This window comes from Tauraco erythrolophus, chromosome 2 (genome assembly GCF_009769465.1).
Source record: "Tauraco erythrolophus isolate bTauEry1 chromosome 2, bTauEry1.pri, whole genome shotgun sequence".
In the NCBI taxonomy this organism is placed as follows: Eukaryota; Metazoa; Chordata; class Aves; order Musophagiformes; family Musophagidae; genus Tauraco; species Tauraco erythrolophus.
In genome coordinates this window covers 10,779,319-10,799,256 of record NC_141466.1, presented here as the reverse complement: position 1 = coordinate 10,799,256, position 19,938 = coordinate 10,779,319, and the positions used below count along the sequence as shown (strand labels likewise).

The 19,938-nt window shown below is 45.4% G+C and overlaps 1 protein-coding gene across 2 annotated transcripts in view; it reads right to left on the bottom strand.

Moving 5' to 3' along the window:
* The window catches only part of MTCL3 (MTCL family member 3), a 31,114-nt gene extending 23,647 nt beyond the window's left edge, over positions 1-7,467 (bottom strand). Inside the window, exons 1-3 of one of the 2 annotated variants that reach the window (XM_086632089.1) lie at positions 6,466-7,467; positions 5,906-6,130; positions 2,277-2,435 (exon numbers count right to left, since the gene is read on the bottom strand). In XM_086632089.1, coding sequence (XP_086488215.1) covers positions 2,277-2,435; positions 5,906-6,130; positions 6,466-7,410 — 1,329 coding nt within the window. In that variant the 5' untranslated portion in view covers positions 7,411-7,467. The remainder of the gene's footprint in view (positions 1-2,276; positions 2,436-5,905; positions 6,131-6,465) is intronic. The other variant, XM_086632088.1, reaches the window with a different exon arrangement.
* Positions 7,468-19,938: the final 12,471 nt, after the last annotated feature.

Here is a 19,938-nt window from a genome sequence, read left to right as displayed (position 1 = left end):
AAATAATTCACAAGCAAACAGAAAATTAACATTATGCCTATCTGACAGTGACATTTAAGATGCAGGAAACCTCCAATTGCCAGAGAAGTAAAGACATTATGTAGCTCACTTCAGCCTACTTTGAGTTGTTTTCCTGGTTGTTTCATGTTAACATTTTCATAGGTTCTTCACAGATTCTAAATTTCAAATTTGTAAGAATCAGTATTCTTCACCATTGCTCTCCCAAGTCATGGCATGCTTGCAAAGTGCATAATAATTTGGCTTCACTTCAAACTTCCTTTTCTATGACTTGCACCTCCTCAACCATCCTCCAACTTCCCCCATGCTGTGCTGAAAGTTCTAGCCTGAAAGCAGCTTTCTCCTTCTGAAAGGGACTCAGTAGCCTGTTTGAAATACATAAATGAAAACTCCTGCCTAATTATGATGATGCATATAATGTCTGGGCATGGCAGTTCTCCTCTCCAGTTCAGTATGAGGAGGTTTTTCTGACTCCGTCCATTCCACCTCTGCCCTGGTGCAAAGTCTTACTGCATTTTTCCATTCTGGCTCAGTGCCCCCGTTCTGTGCCAACGGCAGTCATCTATTTGTTTCAGCTCATGAAAATAGTGTTGTGTAGAAGAGCCCCTAGCTTAAACATGACATTTGCCTTTCTTCTGGAGCCTCAAGTATCCTTCCATTGATACCAAGAGCAAGGACAGAAAGGGGCCAATACCTAAGCTAAAGAAAGAAGTGGAGAGCAGTATGAGAGCAGCAGAACCATAGTTCAGCATAGTGGGCCAGAGGGAAGAATCAGGATAAGGAGAAAGTGACTACTGATGACAGCGGCGAAGACGACTATTTATTGGGTTAATTTCCCATAGGTACATAGCTCTCAGAGAGCGTGAGCTATTAAATTGCCATTACACATCATTGTAATCTGAAGATTCATAAGAAGAAGCAAAGAAAAAGAAACCTACTGTGGTACGACCTATCACAGGGCAGGAGGAAAGGATCCAGAAATGGGAATCTACAAGAAAGTAGAGTCTGAACAGACAAGAATAATGGAAATTTTGGAGTAAAGCCAAGCTTAACAACAAGTTGTAAGGATAATTACAGAAAGACCATGCTTTCATAAAGAAAATGGCCCTGGGAACTGAGTAGTATTTGATGGCATAAACCAGAATGAAAACAGAAGAAAGCCTCAGGCAGAGGAGAGGGAAGGTGAACAAGATTCAGATTTCATGCCCTTTTCAAGTCTGCAATTATCTGGAAAAGCAGTAGAAGGTGGAAAAAAACACCTGTTCATTCTCTGCTAACACATTTGAAATTCAGTTCCTGTAAAGAAAACATGAATATTTTTAATACTACATCACTTAAAGTAAGCACTTGCAGTTCCTAAAAATACTGTAACTCGTCATACAACTGAAAAAATTCCTGCCTTTCTTAAAAACGGAAATACATCTCTTCTGCTTCATACAAGATCAAAGTAGACAATGGCATTCCTGCTAGGGAATATTACTAAAAGTGAAAATCCCTGGCATTCATTGAATTTTAAACACTGAACTGGAATGCTGTTTCTAAAATCTGTCCTGAAAAGTCATTCTTAGTCAACAGTTTCTCTTTTTACTGCATGCTTTGTTATCTCTGTCGGCCAGGCTATTACTGCTGTAATACAATTTTCTGCTTACTTAATGGCACAGTATCTTGCATCTATATAATGGCCAATGGAGTAATTCTGAAGATGAATTAGATATAATGTAAAATGATGCTTAGACTGAAAGGCCAGGTAGAGTCTCTCACTCTCCAATACTCCCAAAAGAGCATGAGTGAACAAGACAGGGAGGTGGCTAGATCCCCAGTCTCACTGTGCTTGCTAGTCCCTAGTAACAGTTAGCAAGGGAAAAATATTAGACTTTGTAAAAACCTGTGGGGAATATCATCTGCAAAGTTAGACGGCTCTGACTCCCTTCAGCACTCTTTCTGTATGTATCTTAACGTAAGTACAATGTCTCAAAGCCTCTGAACTCTGTTACCATCAGTTCCACATTTCCCTCCTTGTATAGGAAAAACAAAGCCTCAATTTGGTTTCTGTTTCACCTAGGAAACAACAAATATTTTCTCACTTGTTCTCAGCTTCCCAATCACCAAGCTGTACTTCAGCACTCTTGACAACTTTCAACTTCTGCCTGACATATTTTGCGCCCCCAAAACAAGTTCTAAGAAGAAAATCAGTTAGTTCAGCAATAGGAATTTGAGAACTTCAAATACTTTGTGTAGAAGTAAATAGCAACACTAACCTCTTTCATTTTTTCCAGTTCATTCTGTAGTGCTTGTTTGGCAATTTCAACTTCGATAAGCTGCTGTCTTAATTTTTCATTTTCATCTTCTGTTACAGTACGCTTTTCTTCCACGTTTTCTAACTCATGGTGAAGTCTCACTGACACATCTTTTGCAACCTAAATGAAATGATATTTCAAAAGAAAGATTAAAAAAAAAAAAAGAATTACTGCTGCAGTGCTTAGTGCCTAAGCAACCATTTACAGGTTAATTCTGAATGTTTTGATGGAAGAGGTATGAAAGGAAACATGTAGACAAGGCCATCCACAGATAGAATTCTAAATTACTCCAATTTCAAGCCAATTCCTTCTAAAAAATAGCATATTATTCCTGTGACCTTCTCTGGATACCACAGTAGACACTAAACCATAACTCCTTCTTAGGTCCTGTTATGTCAACAGTAAAACAGGACCTTCATTGTTCCTGGAGACAGTGCAGCATCTCTTTTCTCTCAATCACTGCTAGCTTATGTTTTTCGATGCACTAAGGCTTATGCCCTTCAAATCTCTGACATGCAGAAGCATCTAAAAGCAGGGCCCACCTTCTCCAGACCTACCCTACCTGTGCCTTGTATAGGACCACAAACAGACACATCTTTATTTCAACCCAGCTAGTTTCTCTCTCCTTCATGGACAGTTAATCTAAATATCTGGTGTTCACTACTATTGGTTAATTTAAAGAGTAAAATATGAACAAACAACAGTTTTACTGACCTTGTGTTCACCCAAATGATGTCCAATATTTTAAATGAAAATGAACACTAAAGTTTTTGCTTCTTTTTTAAAAAATGCGTTTTCACAGGAATAGAGTTAAAAAGTACATGTCAAGATCTAATTCCTCTTCTTCAGGTAAAGTAATGAGAATTTTGCCGTTCAAGCCACTCGCATTGCATTTTGTGAATCCACCAGAAACCATAATCATGCACTAAAAATATTTAAATATACATTAATCACTGTTATGATGGTGATTTAGACACATAGTTTGAAAAGCCTAATTTCCTGCTTTTTTTAGAACATTGGAAAGTATAATTAATCCTTCTTAGCATTAGCTAGGGGAGCTCACCGAGCTATCCTTTATGGCTTTCACTAAAACGATCTTTATATTTGTATGTCAAAGAATTCTCTCTTACATACTAAAACTCTCAAGAAAAAAATAATAATTGCAAGTAAGCAGTCTAGAAGAATCTGATCTATCAGAAAACAGCAGCAGCTAGTGACTCAGCCTCCCCTGACAAGAAACCCAGTGTGTGTGAATTACAGATACAACACTGCAGTGTAGCACAAGATCATTCAACAACCTCCCCCCCACGGCACGCACACTCAAGACACATAATGCCCAACAGAAAGAGAGAGTGGAGGGGAATTTCAATTATAACCATACTCCAAAGAGACTGCAGGATGAGCTGAGAATCACACCACAAGGCTGTCTCTCAATGTCTTTTCCTACACTCGGTATTACACTGCTCGCCTGGCTGTCCAACCAAAGTAAATGGAAAATCCTGAGGGACATTTTTAACAGCATCCTATGAGAATCTGTCTTCAGTCCATAGATATAGCCTGGGTCAGTAAATACAACCAAAAAATACAATCATTACTGCTAGAGATTTTTTGACATAAAATTTGATGAGGTAGCAAGTAATGCAGGGAAATCCTACGGAGCATTCTAGATCGCATGGGAAATGGGACTCACTTACACAAGACACATACTAATACAGCTATATGCAAGACTGTATCTCCAAAGGATTAAGTCCCCTAATATAGTACTCATGCAAAACAGACAACATTATTTTGGATAGAAATTCTTCAGAAGAGGACTTGGGAACACTACAGAGAACTGCACGTGAGTTATGATTACGGTTAGCCAGTATCCGGAATTCTATTAGGCAGGAATTTGGCATTAAACGTTCATCTCTACTGCAAAGGTGAACACATTCATGATCTGTGAGAACGCTTTGAAAAAAACACTATCCCTTTCCAAATAGTCAATTGTATGGTTATTGGGAAAGACATGGGAGAAATCCTAATGAAAGCGAGCCTTTTGTCAGCTCAACCTAAGGCCTTAGCTGCTATCTCCTCTATTGCAGGCGAGCTCCTCACCAGAGGTGCCCTCACCATTTCCCTCCCAGGCCTTGCGAGTGCATTACTTGCTCACAGAAAGTAGCACTGAGCCAACAAAGAAGCCAAATCTGGAAGCTGGAATCACAATATTCACTCGAGACACGAAGGTTCAGGTTCAAACTCTGCCTGCAAAGGTGCGTGTCTCAACTATTCACCTGAGTATCATTCTGAGTGTGCAAAACATCCCTTGTTTTGATCAGCAATTCCATCTGACCCCTGAGAAAGGGGTCGTTTTGCTTCTGACCAGGAAGACACGATTTTGTCAAGAGCCACATGGACAGCTGTACTTACAGAAGTGTCATGGCCACAACAGCAAACGTGGGTTTTGAATATGTACAGAAAAGGAATATCAAATAGAAATAGAAATAGAGAGAAGGATATTAGCATTTTAAATGGCATTAGTGAGAAAAGTGCTGGAACATGTCTTGGACTGGTGTCTACGTTTTGATAAGAATGATGACAAGCTGGAAAATTTTCAGAAAAGATGATCCAAGTCTGTAAACCAGGCCTGGGAATAACAGACTCAATCCATTATACTTATCAAAAAAAGTTTAAAAATGACCTTATTCCTTCCTAATCATGTATTAAATTAGCATTTCCAACTCCAGTCCACAGAATCCAGCATGCTGTAGGTAACTAGTCCCAGGCAGAAGTGTGGCCAACAAGCTCACATTTGCTATGGAGAGGTCTGTACTTCCATGCAAAATGGCGGGAGACCAGTCAATTGAAAAAAGTTTAGAAGTCTTGATTCACTAAGAGCCCTAACAAAGTCTAGTGGATGGAAGCAGAAATTAAACAATTTCCAACTAGGGCAAGAAAGGTTTTTTTTCTGTAATTGGACGAATCTAGAATGGAGATGATGGGTATTTTACCAACGGCAATCTTTAAACAAGGACAGAAACTCTTCCTCAGCAATGGGTTGTGTTTCATTCAGACATTATGGATGAAATGCAGTTGATTAAACATTGAAATTTGATGGGCTGTCTATGGTTTCAGGTGGATGTGGAAAACCCTGGCTTCACTGAAGATAACAGCAGTTTTTCCATTGACACCAACACAGTCGGGATTTCATGTTGTGACTCTGCAAGTATTCCACCCACCAGCCCTCTGAAATCTTCACTGAAGAGTACCATAATCCTCTCAAAATCAATGGGACTACTCAGTGAGGTTGGTTTAATTTTGCAGTGGTAGGGCATGTTTTGCATTCATCATAAAAGATGCAAAAACTCCAGATGCTAATTTGTATTTGGGTCACTTCTTGAACATTGATGACAAAAAAATGATTGGAGCAAAGCTGAAAATAGCCTACCTATGCACCAAAGGACTTATCACCCAGGTAAGTTTGGCCATTGCTATCCCATGAGCTGCACTGGGTGCTGAGTGTACAACAGAACGGATGGAAAGCCTGAGTCCTGAGGACCGTGTCTCCCTCTGAGACGCTCCCTCCCCTTGACACCAGCTCATGGCCATACCTTGAGGTCCTGCTCCATGCTGCGCAAGAGCTCGCCGTCAATCTCGCCGGTCTGGGCGTAGCGGAGCCTCTTGCGCTCGGCCTTGCGCAGCCGGTACTGAAGGATCCGGCAGTTCTTGTTGGCTCGCTCCAGTTCATGGCGCATTTCTTGAAGCTGACAAGCGTCCTCCTCGAAGAAACTGTCCCTCATCTCGTCCATCTCCGTCCTCAGCTCATCTATCTCGTTCTGCCACCAGGGCGAGAAGGGGACACGGTCGCAACAGGTGTGCCGAAAGCACAAATGTCAGCATGTATAGGAGAAGGAGGCCAAAATGGAGCTTCCGCCCGCAGGGATGCCAGCTAAATACAACCCAGCTCATTAAAAGCACTGCAAGGAAGCAGAGAAGTGCCACTGCCCACACGCCCCACGACAGGCCCATCGTAACGCTGCCTCCTGCGCTAGTGCCAGGGGAGAGGGTGGCAGGGAAACCCCCTCCCGGCGCGGGGGTGGGGAGGCCACCTGGCTCCCGCCCGGTCCCGGATTGCCCCCCCCTCCCATCCCGCGCCGCCCCGGTCCCTCACCTTGAGGCTCTCGTTCTCCTCCCGCAGCTTCTCCATCTCTTCCTGCATCTCCTCCTGCAGCTGCGGGCTCAGGGCGCCCTCGGGGGCGCCGCCGCTGTCACCGCCCGCCTCGCCCTGCCGCAGCCCCTCCGCCCCGGCCGCCGCCATGGCAGAGGGCGAGGAGGCGGAGGCGGCCGGGAGCGGCTCGGCCGGGGCGGCGGCCGCGGAGGCGGAGGAGGAGGAGGAGGAGGAGGTGGAAGCGCTGCCGCTGCTGCTGTGGTTGCTGCCCTTGGTTTGCATCTGGGCGGCCGCCGCCAGCCCCTTCCTGAGGTGGAACTGGATGAGCTCACTTTGCAGGCATCCCTCCTTCCAGTACCCGCCGCCGCCCGCCGCCCCGCGGCCCTTCCCCGCGGCCGAGGAAGACGGAGATGCCGGGGCCGCCTCCCCCGCGCCCTTCAGCGCAGACCGCCCCGCTTTCCCCCGCCAGTGCTTGGGCGGCGGCGGCGGCTGCGGCGCCCCCGCCCCCTCCCGCTCCCCCCCGCCGCCGCCGCCTCCTGCAGGGGGCGCCTCCTCGGCGGCGCGCGGCGCGGCGGGCTCGGCGGCGCACGGCGGCGGCTCCTCGGCGGCGGCCTTCCCGCCGGCGGCGGGCGGCGGTTCAGCACCGGCGCCGGGCTGGACAGCTCCCGGCGGCCCCGCGCCGCGCGGCGGCTTGTCGGCGGCGCGGCCGCGGGCGGCTCTCGGGGCCTGGCCCGGCGGCGGCCGCGCCGAGGCGGCCTTGGCGGCGGCGGCCGGAGCGCGGGCAGCGGCGGCGGCGGCGGCGGCGGCGGCGGCGGCGGGCGGCGGGCGCGGGGGGTTGTCGCGGGCCCTGGCCGGAGAGGAGGCTCGCTGCTGCTTCCTGCCGCTGCTGCCCTCGGGATGGAGGCGAGGCTCGGCGGCGGCGGCGCCGCCTGCAGGCGGCTGGCTCATGGCGGCGGCTATCTCGCGGAGACGTCCATCACCGGCGGCGTCCTCCGCCTCCTCCGCCGCCGCCCTGAGAGCTGGGGGACGAGAAGCGGAGAAGACGGTCGGGGTGGGGACGGGGAGAGCATCCTGGGGGCGGCGGGGAGAGGGGCTCTCTGGCAACGCCGGCGGCCAGGGTGCCCGCTCCCTGCCGCCGCGGTGCCCCGTCCGCTCCCGGGCCCTGCCCCGCGGGCAGAGCGGCGGGCGGGAGTAGCCGGCCGAGGCTGAAGGCCAGCGGCACTGCGGCGTGGCTATCGGGAGGGAGTCCGCACCGCACGGCGGAGGCCGAGATCGGTTCCCACTGCACGAGCATCGAGGGACGTTTTTTTCCCCCCCGATGCCAATCGCTTCTCCCTACGGGCTGCCACATCATAGTTAAATTTCCATCCACACACGACCTTCCCTCTCGCGTGTCCTCGCCACCAAGCCGAGTACCAGCCTGGGCTGCTACTGCACCTGTCCGCCTCCTCAAAGGCCTCTTCCAGGTGCCTGTGACAGCCGAGTGGGGAACGGCTGCTGTACAAAAGGCTGCACACGTGGAAGCAACAACAGATTTCCCTTCAGCTTCGACAGAGACTCTTTCAGGACAAGGTTAGGCCTCCAAAACTCAGGAATTGAGGGCCATAAAGGAAAGGGGCCCTTAAATCAACTTCCAAACGGAGGTTGTCCTGGTTTGTTTTCCAGAGGCATTGTCAGGACTTAAGACTGATTTAGATTTGTTACTGGCTATACTGACATAGGACTGAGGCATAATCACTCCAGCAGATTTAAAAAACAGAGGAAGCAAGGAATCCACTCTAACCCACTATGAGATGTTATGTAGTATTCACTGAGGGGTGCTCAGATGGCAATTTTTTCCCCAAAGTGACAAAACTATAGTTGTCGTGGTCTCAACAGATACTTAAAAAAAGGTTGTTACAAGCCATACCATGCTGCAAAGATGTTCTTTAACATATTCTGAAAATAATGGCTTCAATACACAAGCTGTTTTCACAATAGCCTTTATTCTACTGTCCTTAAAGGGAAAACGTGGTCAAAAGTAGAAACGACAGCATTCCTAACAAGGCCTAACCATTCCCTGCTAGAACTAGGCCTAACCATTCCCTGCTAGAACAGGGAATAAAGAAAGCAACTCGACTGGGCAAAGTCAATGTAGACATTATACCGTACCCTAACAATTGGTTTACTCCCTGGAACGTGCTAGACAATGAGACTGTGTTTGCTCTGCCCTCACTGGCAGGAGCACAGGGTTTCCTCTCAAATGCACCGTCATTATCAATCTGATTTTAACCTATATACTGGAAATTAATGCTCAAAAGAACACAATTTCGCAGAAAATCCCCAGGCATTAATTAGTACAAAGGGAGTGTGGGAGCGTAAACCTATCAGAACTTACACTCGTGTCACAACACTTTATAAAAGATTTGCTCTGCATCTCTACTAACCATCACAAACAGAATTCCCAAACTGCTGCTGCTCAGAGCTGTACAGGTACCAAACGTCACTCGAGAAATCCAAACCTAAAGAAACTGCAAAAAGCCAAGACTCAGCTTAGATCCTGTATCTTACCTCATTACTCTGCCTTTTACCTACTGTTCGCAATTAAATTAAAAATAATAACCCTACGCTATACCTGGATCTCTCCGGGAAGTTTCACTGCAGCAAAGTCACCAGGCTCAGCCGGGATCTGCCGGGAGCGCCGCCCGCACCGTGGGTGCCCCCGATTCCAGGACCGGCTACCGCCTACGGTTCACTCGGCTGGCGTTTTTTGTATAGATTTTTTTTTTTTTTTTTCTCTTTTACCCGGCACAACAAAGGCCCGTTCGAGCCCAAGTCCGAAATCTCCGTCCTCACAAAACTCTGCCACACAACCCCCTCCCCAGAGGCAAACCCACGTGGCGCCAGGACGTGGCGTCTCCGCAGGTTTTCCTGTCGGGAACAGCTGCCCAGGCAGAAAAACGCGTAAATAAACGGCAGCAACAAAAGGGAAAAGTCCGGTGGCTCCACCCGCCGGCGTGGGCATCAGGCAGGGCTCCCCCGGGCACTGGACCCCCGCCCCTCGCCGGGCTCCCGCCTCTCCCTCTCCGAGATCCCAATTCGCAACGGCGGCTGAAGGTTTGGGAGCGCTTCTGCCTTTTGTTGGGTTTTAAAGGCGCGGGAGGATTTTCGCAGGTCCTCCTTCATACCTGGGCGTTATGTTGCATCTGAATCCCGCGTAACATTCCCTTTTGGAGGAAAAAAAAAAAAAAAAAGAAAAAAAAAAAGAAAAAAAGAGACTTGAACCTAAAGCAGCCGCATTACTCACCACCACTTTCTCTGCCGCCGGGATGGCGAAACGCATGCACAGGGAGACGGGCACTCGCACACAAGGTACCCGGCGCTGCCAGAGCCTCTCAGGAAAATGAAGCAATATTCATGAGCTGACCTCACTGGGCCTGGGAGACGGAAAAAGGGGGGGAGGAAGGGAAGGAGGGAGGGAGGGAGGGAGGGAGGAAAGCAGCGAAGGGAAGAGAAAAGAAAAGATTAAACAGCAAGAACCCCGCCCAGGCCTGAAGGCTGAGTTGCGTCCCCTTATCTATCTGCACATGGTGGAATAGGATTACAGCGCCGGGAGGGGGGAAGGAGCCGGCTGCGCGCAAGGGATGCGCCCGCTTTCCCTTCCCAATGCATCCCGGCGATCGATTGCGATCAATTATTTAATGTCCCCTTCAGGGGAGCCTGCTCCGACCAGGCGGGGATGCCGGGCGCCTTCCTCACCGGCGGCGGGACGGCAACAGGATTTTCCTTTGTTCGCTGCCTTCGCCTGCGCTGGGAGCGCGGCGGGTCCCCCCCGCGCCCCCCGGGCCGCCACCACCGGGAGCGGTGGAAACAAAGGCGGCCCGCTCGGCTCTGCTCTGCTGAAGATAATCCCCTCGTGTTATTTATTCGCGTGGACACAAGGACTAACGGGCCACTGGCCGTTCACTCGTATCGTGGGCAAGCCCCAGGGGCGGTCACCACTTTCACCTGTTCATTGCATCACGAGGTGAATTTATCTTTGCCCTGAAGCACCTTAGGTGGCTCTTAATACTTCGCTCTTGAAGTCTCTCCCAACTACAGACAAAGAAAAGCAGAAAAAAAGGCTTGCTTTTCTTATTTCCCTCCCTTCCCCTGCCCCCCGAGGAGAATTTCCATCTGCCGGCTGTGCGTGGGAGAGTGCTGGACCCACCTGTGCCTGGGTGTCTGCAGGAAGCGGCTCGGGGGAAGCAGTGCTCGGGTCGGGATCCTTCTCATTCGTCCCGCAGCAGCTGGCAGGTCCCGGTGAGGCCCTGGGCTCTGCCTCAGCCCCCGAATGTGCTTCCTCGGCGGAGGGGGCGGAGGGGCCCGGCACTTTGCTCCAGCCCGGTGGGAGATGGGCTGTCCGGCCTGGAAATTCCTCCCGAGGGACAATTAACTGAGGATTTCGTGCCCATAGGTATACCAGCATATGCACACATGCATACATCTATACATACATCTATATACAAAATACATATACGCAAATGCACTGTGCATACGTGTACACATAAATTTGTGTGCATACACACATGGGAACACACATATGAAATATACGTATATATGCACAGTTTTTTATATTGTGCTTACACATATAAATGCATCTGTGAGGTCTTTGTGCAGCCCCTGGGAGAGGACAAGCTCAGGGGAGACCAGCTGCCCCCTTTTCAGCTGCCTCTGCCCCACAGTCCTCTCCACCTCTTCTGATGTGACAGGCAGGACCCACCACATCCAAAACAGCATATCCTGGGATGTGGAACGGTACTGACCCCAATGCAGATGTGTGTCCTCCAGCCTTGAGCCCAGGGACTGCATGAACTAGATATATATAGATGTGATGAGTTGAGGACAATTAGAAAATAGGAAATGGAACATTTATGCTGAAGAAGAAAAACACTGGGATGACGAAAACCTACTTTTTAAATTCATAATATTTAATGATTTGTTAGACCTTTGAAACTCATAAATACTGACTGCAAGTCATACCAATTAAGCAGAGTAATTGGTTGAAAACATGAGGAATGAAAATACAAAATATTTCTGGAGTTGGAGCTGAGAAATTTTCCTATGAAAGTGGTGGATAGATTCTGCTAGAAGAACACCTAGGTTCCTTGTCTCAGTGAATATACAGAACAGCAGTGCTCAGGTCATCACAAAACATAATGTTTTGCCTACACAATATCCTCCAGAAGGACAAGCACAGCAGTCCCTACCTTTAATCATTGGACAGTAATTAACATCCTATTTGCTCCCTCGGTGAGTGAGATCCCTGGATGGACTTTCCACAGCGAGACAAAAATGGGATGTGATGATCTCTCACCCCACCTACAAGAAGTTTTGTTGTGCTTTTGGAAAGACACAGATCCTTATTTTCTCATAGTAGCGTCCAAATGAAAACCAGGTCATCAGATTATCTTCACCCATATTGTCAGGCCATATGTCTGATGGTAGAGACTGATGTTATGGTAGAAAAAATTGCCCATCTCTCAGTGTCATTTGAGATTGTTGACTTTATTATCAAAATTTCTATCCTGGCTAAAACTTCAGTGTTAACACAGTTATAAAAATTGACATGGGCACAAAAATGCTTCTACTCATATAATTTACTCTTCTGGGGGGAATGGTTATAATCTACACAAGCTAAAGCACTCTTTTGCTAATAAAAGCTGTATTTCCTTTAGGAAATTTGCTGCCAGATCTCTGTAGGCATTTTAAATCACCAGCAGGTCATTACATAATAGATACAACAATTATATCTACCCTAGAATAAGTCCAGTATGAAGAGACCTATACAGAAATGTTAATACAGTAGAAGTTCCATTTATGATCAGATTTTGTTGTAGAGTCTCTGAAAAACTGTGGATGGAAACAATATACAGAAAGAAGAGCAGTTCTGGTCCTCCATTCAAATCAGGTATGGTGGAAGGGGGTGAGGGGCAGAGAGGGGTGGCCAGGGTCTGAATGGCTCTGCCGAAGGAGTGACTAGCTATGGTAGGAGTCTTCAGGCTGGAAATGGGGTGACTGAGGAGAAACATGACACTGGTCCCTATAACCTTTAGTAAGGAAGGTAAACAATAGTAAAAAGTTCACTGTTTTTCACAGTCTCTTCCCATACAAGTAGTACAAAGATGCAAATGTGAATGAAAGAAACAAGCAGGTGGTGGATTGGAAAAAAAAAAAAAAAGAAAACGGTCCTTGTGGTTAAGCTATTCAACTCCCTGCCACAGAATGTTGTGAATATAGAATCATAGAATCATAGAACGGCATAGGCTGGAAGGGACCTTAGAGATCATCTAATCCAACCTCCGATATATATAAAGGTCTATGTAGATTTAAAAAGTGATTGAATAAAGTCATGGAAGAAAAATCAGTTGGGGACAACAAAGGCAAAACACAGAGCTCAAAAAAACTCTCCACTGACAATTTTTTTCATCTGAGAAATTGTCTGAGAGAGATATTGGTATGTGTTTTTGTGTTCTCTTCTAGTATCCACTATTGACTACAGTCAGACACCTATCGGTAAGCTAGGTGTCTAGCTAAGATGTGTGTACACCTTAAGCTAGGTGTAAGATTGTTGATCTGGCTCCATATGAAAATTCTTGTCTGTTACTGTTACCCTCTAGTATTGCCTCTCTCCCTTTCCCACCTTCTTTTATTTTCTTCATTACTTTTTCATTCTTCTTCCTTAGATTTCTTGTCACGCAGAGCATTGATAACCTGCTGCACCCTGGTAAAGCACACCTATGACTTTCTCAGTACTTTTTTGCATTCAATTGCAATTTTGACTTGAATTAGAGCTGTGAATACCTTGTTTTCTAGGCCTCATCATGGCTTGCTCACGTAGAGATGTATTTTTTTTCCGCCTACGATTGCATTTAGTTATATGTGGTTGTGCAAGAGATGAAAGGGCACTAGGCTGAAAGGAGAGGAGGAAAAAGGAGAGGAAGGATTTCTTCTCCAAGCAGAGTTTCAGTTTAAGTCATATAGGTTTCTTTTCCTGAATTAGGATTAGAATCCCTTTACATAACACCCTAAAAGTATGACCCAAGCATGACCTCCTAGCTTTCAGCAGAGACTACTTTAATAACAGATTTCGGGAGCGGGTTAGAGAGGACGCTTTTCCAGGAGGATGCCTGGCTGGCGTGCATTTGCTGTACTCTGCCACTTTGCTTACTCACCTCCTCTGCCCTCTTGGGAATATGCTGGGTTGTGCTGGGGCAGAAAGAGGAGCTGCTGGAGCGTGATGTGCTAGCTCATGGTACTGGCACTGCCCCAGCTGGCACGGGCTGCAGCTTAGCTCCCTGCCCAAGGAGGTGTGCCGGACACAACTAATTACACACCAGACCGGAGGTCTTTTTCTGTATCCATGGAAAATGGAAACTTTGAGACCTTAACTCTCCAATTTCTAGTATGTTGACTAAATGGCCCTGATGTCTATTATACCAAGTAGTAATTCTGCGTAGCAGAATTGCACAGCACCAAATCGTGGTATTTCAAAAAAAGAAATAAAGGTTTGTGTTAAAGAGGAATAACACTTGGCTGAAAAAGCAAAGCTAAGAAACAAATCACATTTTAAGTTCGTGCAACTCATCAAATAGAAATACGCTAACAGCACCAAATAGTTTGGTAGAACAGACATATTTTGACACACACATTTGACCAGATCATTAAATAAAATCATGGTGGTCCCAGTTGTCATGTCTCTCTCATTTTTCCTCCTCATCCTCTTTAATGGCTGCTGCTCACTGGAGACAGCTGTAGTGTGACGCACTGAGGCTGCACCTTCTGTTCGTCCACATCCTCATACCCACAGACCCAACCAAGGGGACAGGAATTCCCATCAAAGGGACAGTGATACCATCTGTGCCCTCCCTGGAAATTCATCCCAATGAGAGAAGTAGGTCGTTGTACTTTTCACCTCTCTGTAAAGGAAACAGCTTCAGCCTTTGTACCTGTAAGGGATCTCCTACATCCCAGTTCAGGAAGTCTGTATGTCATACACTGTGTCAAACCTGTCTTAGTTTGTTTAACCCTTGCATTCCAACACCTTAATTTCTCCACCTCACAGTGGGTGACAAGGCATGGGGAAAAAACAAAAGGTAATGAAAATTAGAGGAGTCTTTGGCTCTGCCAGTGGATAATAAAGCTAGGTGAAATTAGGTCTGTTGCTTATTAGAACTCAATCCTTATACTGATAAAATAAAGGCTTGGGTCTATTTTTTTTTATCAAACATTTCATTCAGCCTTTCTGAAGGATGCAGGAAGTTTTACACTCCTGCTTTTTATTCCTACAGCAAGCAATTGTATCTATTGTTCAGAAATAATGACAGATCTGAGCATGCTCTGAAACAGGCCAGTGCTGCTCAACCATTTCTAATGAAAAAATGACCTCTGCCAGTCTCTCTCTGTCACTCTAGGAATTTTTTACCTATTGTTACTAGAGTGATTTTTAAAAAACAATAATTTATGAATTTGAACTTAAGACATTATTTACACTAAAACCCACAGATATCAGTATCACTGTGTTTCCCACAACTCTACATTTTCATATTCAGAGGATTGGGTTGTATCAAACTTGCATAAATCCTATTATACAGGCATACATCTGCATAGTCTATATATTGCATTAATATCTAAAGCTCATTGATTAGTTAATGAGCCTAACAGGAGAGGAATGGTACAGAAAATTTTATAGCTTAGACTGCAGGACTGAAAGCCAAAATATGGATTTCTCGGAATTAATCAGTCTTGTACATTGCCTCATTTCATTTTATAGAACATGCTCATTGGATGAGCATTTAAAGAAAAACAATATTCCTGTTTGGATGCTAACAGGGTACCAGTATGTTCAAACAGCCATTTCCAGGGAGAGACTTCATATATATAAAGGAAAATAGTTGAAGACAGCCCCAGAGCTCTTCTCTAGCACTAAATGGATGGTCTTAAAATAAGATACTCATGAGCAGACTGTGTTCTGGGGTCTGCCTGCTTCCTCCCGCGAGGGAGGCTGTGCCACAACCTGTGTATCGCACCGGGCGGTGGCCCACATTCAGTATGAAGGTTTTGTTGCTCATCTTTATGTTTGAAGTCCTCATCATGACTTGCTCAAGCAGGTTGCAAAGCTCCTTACCCTGTTGTGCTCCACCACAGCTTAAAATAAGTGACAACAGCAGTTCTAAGTGCCCTAGGGGGTTTACGGATTCCTTTCTCTGTGCCTAAAGAGAGTTTGGAAGAAGTGGGGTCATCCCAGTCTCACACACCTGGTGAGTAATAAGGCAAAGTCCTTTCTAGAGGTCTCCGCAGTAGGTGATTTTTCTTCATTAATCTGTTAGAGCCCAGTAGTTGGCCAATGCGTCAGTCAGGCAAGTGTAAAATGTAGCTGCACAACTGTAAAGGCTATGAGGTGCCCATTTCCTTTGATTGCTACGGGATTTAGACCCTTACCTTGAAAAGGCAGGGGCTGGAGAAGGAAACAGGTGATGAAACTGTCTGCATTTTGTTAGCTGAGAGGCTGGAGAGTGTTTTATTTTTTATTTGTTCTTCATTTAACATTAATTTAATTTTTATTTCCTCTTGTAAATTTGGGGTGCTGTTTTGCTAACTTATAGATGTGTATAATTGTTTGGGCTAGAACTGTATCTTGCTACCCTGATTCCCAAGTGGCATCCCATTACCATACACATAAGATTCCAGAAGCAGAATTCAACATTTATTTTCCAAGAGCTGATGGTAGACAATTGGTTGCACCTGTGGTGCCTCCTGGATTATTCTCTGCCTTATTGTAGCCCTCTTACTGATAACCTGTCTTTTTATTTTGTCTTTAGTCTCTCTGGTAATTATTCACTATAATTTATGCTTCAGGATCAGTGGATTTTTGTACGTATCTAAGTTGTTTGTGAGCTTAACTCACAAACTAGGAACTTTTGAGTATGTTGCCAAATTTATCTCTGATCTTTATTCTCTCAAATGCCTGTGAAAGCACAACATAAGTAATTTTAAAAATAAGCTTTTTTTATTCCTGTGTCTTAATGGATTTTTAATATAATGAGTTGCCATTTTATTTGTTAATTTATGCTTGCAAAGGCTAGGGAAAAATCACTGTACTTATGCAAGCTGAAAATTAATAAATCAATAGTAAATCAGATCCTTTGTTTACCAATTTGTTGGACTTTCTATCATGCCTATTGTGCTGTAATCTACATCCTGTATCAAATCCAAGCTTCTTACATAATGCCCTAGTGCTTTTGGAGAAATTAGAGGACTTCTGGCACACACCAAAATAGTAAAATCAAGATATCAGGTTTTCCGTCTGCTACATGTGCATGGAAAAAGCTCTGTAGATGTATCAAGAAGTACATATAACAGGTTCATTTTATGGCTTTTGATTCAGGGGCTGTATATGAGAAGAGCAACTGAGAAAATTATTTGCCCCAAATATGCTTCCCTGTGTAAGCTCATACCTGGTTTTGAACGGCAGGCAATGCAGATTGGCTGTGACTATACCTACAACAGCTTCTGTGCTGTCTCCGGGGTGTGGGGAGCAGCTCAGTGTGTGAATGAGGCCAGAGTCCCCGTTTCTATGGTGACTTCACCCGCACGTCACCTCATCAAGCAGCCCCTCTTCAATGCCATCGCACTGGCAGGGAGAAGGGAGAGGAGGTGGAGGCGAGGAAGGAGCATTTCCAAGGAGGAGCCTGGGAAACCAGAATTGGTGCGTTACAATTGTAGCCTTTATGGCAGTCTTGGAGAATCAGAAAATGGAAACAGGAGAGATCTGGTTCATGGACAGCAAGCCCCGGGGGGGAAGCTGGGCTCCTCCACCCTACTTCCCTCCTGCATGTTTTGCATCTTGCAGAAGCACAGCAGAGACAAGGTGCTGGTAGCCTGATCATGTTAGGAGTCCCAGTGGAGTAATGTTGCTCAGCACAACACATCTACTCTACTGTAATTCTATTACAAGTGAAATAACAGTAGAGCTCAGTGGGGTAAGGGCAGGGCAGGTGAGATCGGAGTTCGGCTGCGAGGCTCCGGGTCACACCGATGTAGTAAAACATAAACCCCAGACAGCTGATGCTGCTGCCCATGGAGAATCAGAACGTTGCAGGACAGATCTGAGATAATCCTTTGTTGATCTGAGGCACTAGAAACCTTGATTAAAAGATACCCTTAAGCTTAAGGTAGTGTCTTCGGGTTGGAAAGGGTGCTCTTGAGTGAATCTTTCTCTCTTCCTCTCATCTGAGTTTGAGTGAGGGGTTAACTTTGTGTCTATCCCCACAGATTCAGTAATAAATGCAAGTGTTTCTGTTTGGCCTAACTAATCAGTTATTAATCAAATATATGTACAGGAGAAGATGCCCCACAGGTTTCATTCATTACTGAGGGAGAAAGTCAAAGGCAGGCACATTAACTTACCCTACTGTAAACCCATACTTGCTCAAAAGAACTGTGAGCTGCTCCTTCCAAACTCACCCTCTTTTCTCATGATCCAGGTTGTCTTGTAATTGTGGAAAAGGCACATGTAGGAAGCAACGAAACCTCGTACTACAGTGATATCCCTTTAAATCTTGTGGGACTAAACTTTGACACCACTGAGGTCAACAGCAAATCTCAGATTGTCATTAAAACAGACAGCCCCAAATGTTAGGGATCCTTGACCATTTTACTCAATGTCTCCTCTAAGCTGGCATAGGATTGGTCACAGTGATTTGAGAACTGATAGATTTAATTTAGAAGCTTTACTAAATGAACTGCTATAAAGCAATATTTTTTCAAATCACTGATTATTTCTGCCATGATTAGAAAAAAACAATATTCTGCTCACTTGAAAGAACCTGAGAAATTCTGTGAATCATAAAATTGAATTGTACTACCAATTCCCAAAGAAATTTTAGGAACAGACTTTATTAAAACAGCAGTTATCTTTACTGTCCTTGCATGTAAGAGATTTTTGTATTAGAGAAAAAAATATCTGCAAAATAAAACTCACTTGATGCCGTAGATGTTCCCACTTTTATAAGCTTTTCTTTTGAGAGGAAGTACTGTAGTTACCGTAAATGAAGAGTCTCTGTGCTCAGCTGGGGCTGCCGAGGCTCACGCACAGAGCAGAGCAGAGCAGTGCACTCCAAGCTCCTGTTTGATGCTGGCCAGATACTACATGACTTTCAGTGCCACAGTCTCCTAAAGTCATGATGATGTTCACTGCCATCTTTCCCACTCCTATCCCTCAGATTTGATCCTGGAACGAGCTATGAAAAACAGATTAACTCAGGGAAGTTAAGTCCCTTCTCTCAGAGAGGATTGAGTTCTGGTTTTTGGAAAAAAAAGAAAAAAAAAGAAGGATTTTTACCAATTTTCCATTTGTATATACTTTCTATTAACACGTAATAATAATTTTAAAAAGTCTAATTTAGTCAAAGCACAATTCCAGGTTTCTTTTCATTTACCATACTTTAAATAGCTTCAAATGCTGAAAGCTTCACTACCATTAAAGGCCACAAAAAGACACGTGAAACTCAGAATCTCCTTCTTTCAGCAAAAGTGGCTTTTTCAGTGACTACTGTGGTGATGTGCTCTCTTGTTGCAGGATTTTTTGTGAGCCATCAAGATTTTGAGTGCTGAAGTCTGACTCTGATTTGATTATGTTTGGTTTTGTAGCCTTTCAGCCCTGTTTCCTAGGCTGTATGTGAGAATTTCAGAATAATAATAAAGCAGTTAGATTGGATTGCATGTTGGGTACTGTCTGTATAACGCAACAAAAACTAGTGTCCCCTAAAAACATTGCGCTCCTGCAGAGCTGAGAAACCAAGGAACCGTGAAGCAGTCTCATTTCACGACTTCCCAGAGCAAGGAATGTTCCTGGTAGCATCCTTCTTGGCACACCGGAAAAATCAAATCTTTTCCCCATATGCACAAAGGAGGATGTTGTTTTCTCCATAAAGCCATTAAAGACATATAGAGGAAACTGTAAGATAGGTGTTTGATGTATACGGCTGTTGAAGTAACACAGATAAGACAGAAAACACTGGGCCCGAGTGCAGGGAAGCTTTATTTCCTATCACAGGAAGCTGAAGGTGCGTACGGGGAGTAAGTACAGAAGTTCAGTTCCGAGGGCACAAGCTTAATACACAACAGATAGAAACGTCTTGCTGAGAATGGAAGAGTCGTTAAGCCAGAAATTCTCTAGTTTGTAGAGAATTTTTTGTTTGTAGAAAGAAGTAGCAGCTTCTGTTCCCCGGTTACACTCTTACCATCATACATCACTGTACTCACTTGACAGGGATCAGAGTTGTTCTCGGGCTCCAGCAGAGCATTATAAAACTCTGTGTTCTAGCTCTGATAATGCTAAAATTCAAGCATGCCAAACTCTTACTGCCTCAGGTCTCTCCTCTCTTCTACGACAGCAGCAACAGTCTTCACAGCTGCTCTGCTATGTCTTATCTGAGAAGGTGCATCGTTACTACA